Source organism: Coenobita brevimanus, chromosome 80 (genome assembly GCF_032717465.1).
Source record: "Coenobita brevimanus isolate Jiangsu-jjx chromosome 80, ASM3271746v2, whole genome shotgun sequence".
Lineage (NCBI taxonomy): Eukaryota > Metazoa > Arthropoda > Malacostraca > Decapoda > Coenobitidae > Coenobita > Coenobita brevimanus.
The window spans coordinates 41,233,608-41,243,350 of NC_137033.1; the positions used below are offsets into that span (position 1 = coordinate 41,233,608).

General features: G+C 40.5%; 1 protein-coding gene across 1 annotated transcript in view; it reads left to right on the forward strand.

The window, feature by feature from the left end:
• The window catches only part of LOC145409344 (uncharacterized), a 155,542-nt gene extending 146,266 nt beyond the window's left edge, over positions 1-9,276 (forward strand). The window contains exon 17 of the mRNA XM_080279814.1: positions 9,157-9,276. Coding sequence (XP_080135940.1) covers positions 9,157-9,276 — 120 coding nt within the window. The remainder of the gene's footprint in view (positions 1-9,156) is intronic.
• The last annotated feature ends 467 nt before the right edge of the window (positions 9,277-9,743 follow it).

Consider the following 9,743-nt stretch of genomic DNA (forward strand, 5'->3'; position numbering starts at 1 on the left):
GTGGTAATGTGGGTGCAGACCTGATGTCTCACCCGTTGGCCCCATAGGACATGTTATGTCCTGGGTCTGTACCGTTGGTTAAGGGGAAAGTTTGAGACCCCCACAGAGGCAATCCAAGTCTGTGTCTGAATTATCTTGTGGAGTGTCTCTCTTACAATATAATTTGTAGAAACTTGTAGTGATGTTTTGTAGATCAGTTATACATATATTAGACTCGTGGATGAGCGGTTGTTCTACATGAGTAGTTTTGTAAGTAGATAATCTTGGTTCCCTTTTGTCATGTAATGACAGCAGATGTAAAGAATACTATGGGACTATTTTTATTTGTCTTGGAAATATTAACAAAGTCTCTCACACACGAGTGAAGTATAAGTAGAGTCCCGCGAGCTACCTCCTTGTCTCACTCTCTCTCTCTCTCTCTCTCTCTCTCTCTCTCTCTCTCTCTCTCTCTCTCTCTCTCTCTCTGTCTTCCACCCTCTCGCCCATGTTACTAGGCTCCTTCTCCCTACTACGTGTCGGTTCTATATCTAACCTCCTTCTCAGCTCTGCTTCCTAAATCCTGGTGTAGCAAGGGTCGTTTCACGCGTGTTACACTGTGGTTGGAATGTTCTAGAAACCTGTGTGTGAGTATGTGTGAATGTGTGTGTATGGTCACTAGGTGCTGTTGTGTGCCTATAAAGCATTCCTTGAGTTAGAGTGTGTAAGTATGTTTAGCATTGCTCGATTCTCGCAGACACAATACCTCTGACTTGCTGCTTCTATCTGTCTGTCTATCTATCTATCTATCTATCTATCTATCATGTTTTCTATAATTAATTGTATTTATAATATGGAGTCCTAACATCTCAAGCTGTGGGCCTCTCTGAGGATTCCCGGAGAATGCACATTATCCACATGAGTGTTCACACCACATCAGGTGTTAAAATGTGACCTGCCCGAGATTGTGTAGGGATTCTCAGCTTGCCGATATTAATCGTAAGTGTAGAGTTAGGCCAACCAGTAAACTGCCCGTCCTCAGAGATTTGAGCAATCCAAGGATTACGTTTCCTGGTTAATAATGTATCCATTAAGAAAATAACAGTGTACTTTTTGTAGCATATATACTGACTACTAGGCAGAGAGAGATATTGTAATTTAATAATAATTGTTTGTCGCATTGACACTGTTGATGCTCCACCTTGATTGATTTTGCAGGTACAGCTGGCAGGTGTAGCAGTTTTGCCGTGCGGATCAGCTGATCGTTGATGCCGCATGCTGCCCCCTCTTCTCTTCTGCTTCGTCATCTCCATTTACTGTTAATTTGTATCATTTTACACATAGGTACAGTTACACTACAACCTTCACACCTACACCGTGTATTACATACACCATGCTACATAACAAATAGTTGTTAATGTAAATGAAGCTAATTTTCACTCAGTTTGATCTGAGTAAAGGATTTCTCACCGTTGTCACGGAGTTTTTCCTCGAGCTTGATTCTATTAATGTTAATTTGAGTTTTTTTTTTGCTCATTGGTGACTTTGATTTTCTCCTGTAACAAGATAATACACACACACCACAGTGTGAATCTTGTGTGACTGAGTTAGGATTAATATGTATGTATATATTATACAATTTTTCTCAGGAAAAACTTGATTTTGATGGGGCATAATGTCACAAATTCACGCGATTGTGTATTTATACAAATTCGTGACATTGTACTTTGGTGAGAAAACCATGAACTTTAGTGAATTCCCACTGGGCATCACTCAGTTCAACCGTCCTCGTATGCACTTCGATCGGGATGGTTTTCAGAACATTTGTCACTGTTTCATAAGTGACCATTCTTATGCACAACATTAGTGCTTTCACTGAGTGATTTTATTGCATGTGTATATCGTTCGCCCTCTCTCCATTGACCATTGAAGTTAGGCCACGCCTATTTCCAGTGAACATGGACATCTCTTACCCCCCCCTTCCCAGTTTGAACTTAGTTTTGGACCGCCTCGAGAGTAGGATCGTTTGTGGCCAGTGTAGAGAGCAGTGTCTCCGTTGTACAGCAATATCCTGGATCTCCACCTAGACAGTGATCGGTGAAGTGAGCTTAGGAGCGAATAGCAGCGCTTGGTGTTCAACAAGCAGACACCCAGTCTTTCGTAGCTTCAGCTCCATTCCCTGCACTGACCAGTATTTCCGTTAGTTTTTCTAGGCTTAAGTCTGATTAGCTTTTGAATGAGCGAGTGAGTGTATTTCCTTTGTTATTTGAATTCATGAGTCCCTCTGTGACCGTGAATTCCCTTTTTGAATTCATTTTTTTAAGATTCATATAAGGTAAATTTATTTTATTATAATAAATATATTTCCAGTCCTTTTCATTGAGCTTAATGTAATTGGAATTGTGTTTTATTTCTCCACATTAAGCTTACTTTAGTCTGCCACTCCTAGTTTGCACAAACTCCTTACATTGTTCATAACTGGTATTTAGGCCAGTTCTTTTGTATCAAACTTAAATCCATTGTGCCAGTCGGGAGTTATGCACCGGCAAGAGCCTGTCCATTATTATTATTATTAGTTATTCATTGTCAGGAGTGGAGTCATTTTCTCAAGAAGCTAACAGTACTAACAATCAGCATTCATGAGCGATTAGTCTCTGCTGTATACTGTTGAGAAAGCTTAAAAAATTCCCATCCTTAGAGAATCGGCAAAGTAAGCCGGCATAAAGTAAAACTTACTACTTGATTTTCACAAGTCAGTCCTTTTTCTCTACTTTCAAGTAATATTTAGCATTTTTAATTCTAAAATTCACATCCCCCCCTGACAAGAGGTAGACTGAGATGATTTGGGCATGGTGAGAATGGAGGATGACTACTGGTTGCAGAAGGAGAGGAGTGTGAATGCCAAAGATAAGGTTGTGAGAGGCAGACAAAAAAAATAAAAAAGAAAAGGCCTGGGACGAGATCATAAAGTATGACTTTAGGGATAAAGGACTGATCAGGGAGGCTGCCAGAGATAGAGCAGCATGGGAGCTGCCATTTGGTGACCAAGTCCCAAAGCATGCCGTACCCTTTATAATATTCAAGAGTCAGTGATAACAGAGTGACTTTAGCACAATTTGTAGTTACAGCTTGGATCAACATTTGCACATCTTATAGGAGAAATCTAAAAAAAAAAAAAATCAATACCATAACTGAAGGAATAAAGTGCTTTGTGAATATCTGTTATAATGCTTTTTCTGCTTATAGGATTTGGAAAGGCGATATTAACTTAGTTGTTAAATACCGTAAATTTTATTAAACAAATAGTTAATATCCCCCTAAGCGATAAAACAGAGTAAAACAGACACTGAATTACATGGATATACAACAGCATTATTAACCCGCCCCGTCCCGTTGATGTGTATATACGTCCACACGTTTTGTCACTGCCAATCCCATTGACGTATGTAAATGCGCCTCAGTTACAAAGTCCATAATTTGCACAATTTTCAAAATCTGCACATGATTTTCAATTCACCCACCCAGGCAAGCCTCCCCTAACTGCCACCAGGTGGGCAGCCTCCAAGACCCCATGTGACTTGTGCACGCCCTTGTCTCGGCCACTCACCTGTTAGCAGTGACCCAGGTCAGACATGGCACGTAGAGGTCACTCTGAGGACAAAATACAATCCACCCTGGATGCCTTCACAGGTGATTGTCTTTCTCCACTGGATGACAATGTGGAGGATAGGGATTATGTGCAGCCTGAGGAGGAAACAAGCAGCAGTGATGAGGAGGTCCCTTTGCCGAGGAAAATGCGGTATGTTACATACCGTAAGGCGAGGGAAGGCCAGCCTGGACCCCATACACATGCACGGACCTCTCTCCAGCCCCTAGAGAGAGATTCAGATGAGGACGAGGACGAGGACGAGGACGGCAGTGTAGGAAGTGATGTAACCTCGTGGTTGGGGAGGGAGAAAATTTCACCGTGAGGATCAGAAGGTGTGGTGAGAAGGCAATCAGGTATGGTCCTTCTGTATTATCTGGGGAAGGTGAAAGTGGTGTGGCAGGAGTGAGGGGTGAAAGGGAAAGTGGTGTGGTGGGAGTGAGGGGTGAAAGGGAAAGTGGTGTGAGGGAGGCAGCATGAGCACGTGGTGTACGTGGGCAGCAGGGAGGCGAGATGGAGCCGCTCCCTAGCACGTCTTTCGCCCCACAATATTCCCTTACTTCCTCCCCACAGCCCCATGATGTGGGGAAAGGAAGGAAAGGGAAGGGAATGGGGAAAGGAAAAGGGAGAGGGAAGAGAAGTGCGAGTGAGGAAGGGCGCCGCTCTCCACCTCCCCAGCCTCCCCCACCACCCTCCCCTCCCCACCCCGATCAAGGTGACGATGGGGACGAGGCTGGAGATGGTAGTGTGTTGTGGAACTGGGAAGATGGGAGTAATTTCACTCCCATCATTCACCCTTTCACTGAGGAGTGGCGGTCTGGCTGCATGGCTCAAGGTATCCATGCAGGCTCCACTAGGGTGGATTTCTTCCATCTGTTCTTTGGGGAGGAGTTTGTGGGCCACATAATGGAGCAAACGAACCTATTTGCAAGCAGCCAGCACCATGAAAGTGAACATCAAGGTACAATGAGCAGGCACTTCCAGCAATATCACTATCCCCTAACCCTATCTGAGATGTTCATATTTTTGCCCTGGTTCTCTTGATGGGTGTTGTACGAAAAAATCAAATTCCTGCATACTGGACCGCAGACCCAACGACCATCACACCTTTCTTTGGAAAGGTAATGGGTCGTAATCGATTCCAGCAAATTCTCAGCCGCCTCCGCTTTTATGATGCAGACGACCCTGCTAATGCCAATAACACATAAAATGAGGAGAATTAGGTTTGTCTTTGATCACCTATGGGAAATGTTCTGCTCGTCATTTTATCCTTACAGAGACCTCGTCATAGACGAGAGTCTTGTGTTGGGGAGAGGCAATATTTCCTTTCGCCAATACATACCCAGCAAGAGACACCATTTCGGGTTCAAGATCTTTGTTATGTGTGACTGTAAGACTGGTTATGTGCAAGACATAGTCTTGTACACAGGCGCACAGACAGACATAACAGAAGATCGTAGTACTGGACTCTCAAGGGCCGTGGTGAAGACAATGATAGAAGAATACCTTCATCGTGGTCTTGTGTTGTACCTGGACACCTGGTACACTAGCCCTCTTCTTGCTCGGCTCCTCCACCAACACAACACCAGAGTCTGTGGTACAGTAAAGAGAAACTGTCGCCATATGGTCAAGGTAGGGAGGAAACTTGACAAGAACGAGGTGATTTTCTTCCAGGCAAATAACATCCTTGCCACCCTGTGGAACCACAACAGGGAAGTTTGCCTCCTGTCGACTGTACACAGCCCCCTGATGCACCACACACAGACTCTGTTGATCACCGCAGTGAGAGGAGGCGCCACGTCTGGAAACCTGAGTCGGTACTGGACTACAGTCTCAACATGAAGCAAGTGGATTAGTTTAACTCCATGATTTCCAGTACAGACTGTGCCGGGACCACGATGAAGTGGTACAAAAAGCTCTTCTTCCACTTGCTCGACATCACAGTCCTCAATGCACACTACCTCCACGCCATGACAACGTGAATCTCCATGACCTTTGAGGGGTTTGTGAGGGAGCTGTCTCGTGAAATTATCGTCAGGTACGCACAGGACAGGCCTCCCACATTGCACCTGCACCCGAAGTGCTGTCCAGACTCCCCTGCGCCTCGCAGGATGCCACTACCCGAGCACTATCCCTCCTCAACAAACCGTCCTAGACCCCAGCGCCGCTGCCATGTATGCAAGCACTCAACAGTAAGACCAGCCACTCAGAGAAAAGACACAAGGTACGAGTGTGTAGACTGCAAAGTAGCATTGTGCCTTGAGCCCTGTTTCAAAGAACATAAAAAAAAAAAAAAAAAAAAAAAAAAAAACCTACACTACTGATACTGTGTGTGATAGCGATAATATGATGCTCACTGTAGAAGTAAGGCCTGTTCATACTGTAAGCGATAATATGACACTCAGTATAATGGTAACATGTGTAATGTTAGTGGAGAAGTATTATATAAGGTGAAAAATAGAGTGTAAGTTGAAACAATAGTCATAGCGACTTTACCTGCTATGTAATTTTGCACTAATATTACACTAAATATTATCGTAAGGCCTGTAAATATGTGTAAACAGTTCTCTAAAGTGGAAAAGAGTATAATGTTATTAGAAAAGTAATATGTAAGTTGAAAAAAGAGAATGTGAGTTGAAACAATAGTCACAGCGAGTTCACCCAATACGTAAATATGTGCTAACATTATGCTAAATATTATCGTAAGGCCTGTAAGTATGTGAAAACAGTTCTCTAAAGTAAAAAAGGGGTATAATGTTACTGGAGAAGTATTATGTAAGATGAAAAAATGAAATGTATGATGAAACAACAATGTTAGCGAATCATCGGTGAATAGTTTGGGCGATTTCACTAGGTTCACCCGATGGAACAACGCTTATTTCACCTCTATTTTTGTATGAAAAACAGTTTACTCTTGTACTACATGTTTCTTTGTTTGTAATAAATATATATCTACCTATTGTGAATGGTTTCCCTTACTAATAATACCACAGAAAATGTGAGAGCCACAGACCACCTCCACAGAACACGGTACCAGGTGTAACGAAGGTATACCTGTTTATGCCACTTATAGACCCTAGTGAACAATTTCTTTGTGATTGGCTATTGTTTCTCACCAAAAGCGGAGGCTTGAGCCAAAAAAAAGTTTTATTAAAAAATGGTCGAGATTGGGGGAGTCAGTGGTGGAAAAGTGGTTGGGATGGGGCGGGTTAATGACTGGGACACTTGTTACCCTGGAAACAAATCAGATTAATATTTTCATTTACGCCTTGATTTTAATTTATATCTTGCGCTGAAGTAGTTAACATTGTTTTACATAAAATTAAAGAGTAATTTCGTACTTGATAAGTTAATGAAGACTATATTTAGTAATTTTAAGAAACTAATGAGGCATATATTTATTATTATTATTATTATTATTATTATTATTATTATTATAACTTTTTCATTTTGTTGTTACTGTTGTTACTGTTATTACCGTTGTTTCATAGGACTAAATTATAAACTATACAACCACTGACATTAACCCTTAAGTTAAAATCTCTTTCAGGAATCTTGTCTGGTTATCTTCCTCTGTATTCTTTATGCAGTGTATTATCCTTCCCTTCATCGAATCGATAAACACAATGTATAATCAACACGTTCTTCTCTGGTAAATACACACAGCATTTTAAAAAGAAAGTCTTAGGGATTTGGAAGATATGTGCCCTTAAGAAACATACACCCAGTCTCAGTGGAAATGGAGTGACTTACGAGTCACCGAAGATAATTATATAATTATATGCACGTGCATTTCAAATTTCACTTATTTTATCGCCATTACAATGATTTTATAGGTCTAAGTAACCTGGATACAATATTTAATGCAAATAGCATGAATGATTACATATATATATATATATATATATATATATATATATATATATATATATATATATATATATATATATATATATATCCTTTCTTTTTTCTAGATTTCTACATGTATATATTACGATCGAGGATGGGTGGACAGTAAAAGGCGATAAAGAGAAAATTGTGGTCTGAGTCAAGGCTAAAATGACTCTTTGCTGGTCAGCAAGGGAGGGTAGTTGCTTCTCTCTGCCCCACAAATATTATAAACGTCTGTACTTACTTACAGTTGAGGATAAAGCTTAAGCTCTTGTCATATTTTAGTGTTGGAATGTTTTGATGGTCCCCGATTCTTATTACGAACGAAAAGAGAGCAATGCAGAGCCTACGAAGAACGACTATAAAAAACTATAAGTGTTTTCACAAAAAACATCGACAACTCACAGGAGATTTATTACAAGTACAGTATCTAAAAATCTTAATAAAATTGGCGATGTTAAATATATAATTTTATTTGAAATGCAAATTGATTCCGTTACTGATGATAATGAAATGCAACTCAAAAGCAGGCGATGCAACGCTGATGTAGTGAAAAAAATTACTTAAATATTCGCGTACTGGAGCAATGCTAAAAGCTACCAGCATTAATAGTTAGAGCAAATACTAATGGTATTTTTAAAAATCGACTAGGCAAATATTAGGAGACTATAAGCTATAACTCAGTGTTGCTAATTTCCAGGTTGAAGGGTACGTTAACGACTGTTAGGCGTATGATAAAGAGAACACTCTCCGATTGTGTATGCTCTTTCTTTTACAGTTCCGTTAAATAGATATTTCAATGTGGATAGTCATTCCTCTTCTATCTCTCCGATACAAACATCCATGCATGTGCTTTCCAGCACTCTTGGTGTTTTTCTGTTTTTCCCTTCTAACTTAACTGGCACGTTGTGGTTAATGGGGGAAAACCTTCCTCTTTTCTGTTATTTGTTTTTAAGTGCTGGTTAGATCTTAACAGAATTAGTCTTTTTTTCTTCCAACAGATAACCCCGTCATGGACCAACAGACCTCCAGGCCTCCTTTTAACTGTACTTCTTATGTATTCCCATCACTTATGTCCCAAATGACTAGAAAACCCAGGTTCAGTGGAATGGACAAAACTAGGAATTTTAAAAAGTTAATAATGGGGGAGGGGGGAACCCGGGTTTCGGACCTATGAGCTTTGCAGCTATGATGTGATGGAAGGAGGGCGATATATTAAGAACCCTTCTAGAAATACCCCACCTGCAGTTATCTTGGATTCCAATGTTCAGTATACTATATATATATATATATATATATATATATATATATATATATATATATATATATATAGATAGATAGATAGATATAGAGATAGATAGATAGAGATAGATAGATAGATAGATATACTGTATATTTATAGATATAGATATAGATAGATAGATTGATTGATAGTTTATGTGTGTCTGTGTGAACAGGATATGTCATCTCTACATCTTTTCTGTGGGACTTGGCATAGTCTAAATTATCACAAAGGTCTAATTGTGAACCTTATTTGAATCTGTGTATGTATATGTCAGCTTGTGTTAATCTATATCTGACTCTGAGGCAGATGGCTGTGTAACTGTACGGTATGTGTTTCCCCTCCTGGCCTGGCATACCAGGTGCGGCTGGAGCTGCTGGAGGAGGGTGTACTGCCATACGAGGAGGATGTGCCTCTCACTGCCGGGGACCATGAAGCCTGCTTCTACCGATTCCTAAGGCCGCCTGAAGATGCTGAGTGACCCAGCGCGCCCATCACCCATTTGTTGAAAGCTTTGTTCCTTCAGTATATCAGCCATATGTATCTGATTCTTTCATCTCCCTGTGGGTGTGACCTTGTTCACCAACGATGATCCCACCTCACTGTCTATATTTCATGAGGTTCACTCTGTTCAGTGACAGACAAATTTTACTCTATTCTTCCGTTGCTTTGAACGAATGATTAGATCTTAGTTTACAATAAAGCGATACCTTATCGAAGTGTATTAAAGTTATTTAGAATTTAGAATGACAGTGGCATTTGCCTGTCTGAAAATCATCCATCCTGTCACAGTGTGTTCAATCATGTGTTGAGATCTTGTTCTCATACATTACTGTTTTGTTTAGTGCAACTTAGAAGTGTTCAAAGTTTTTTTTTTTTTTTTTCTAATCTGAGAAAAAATTACCTGAACTAAAGAGAACAATTTTCTTGAGAAAAGGAAATAAAAGA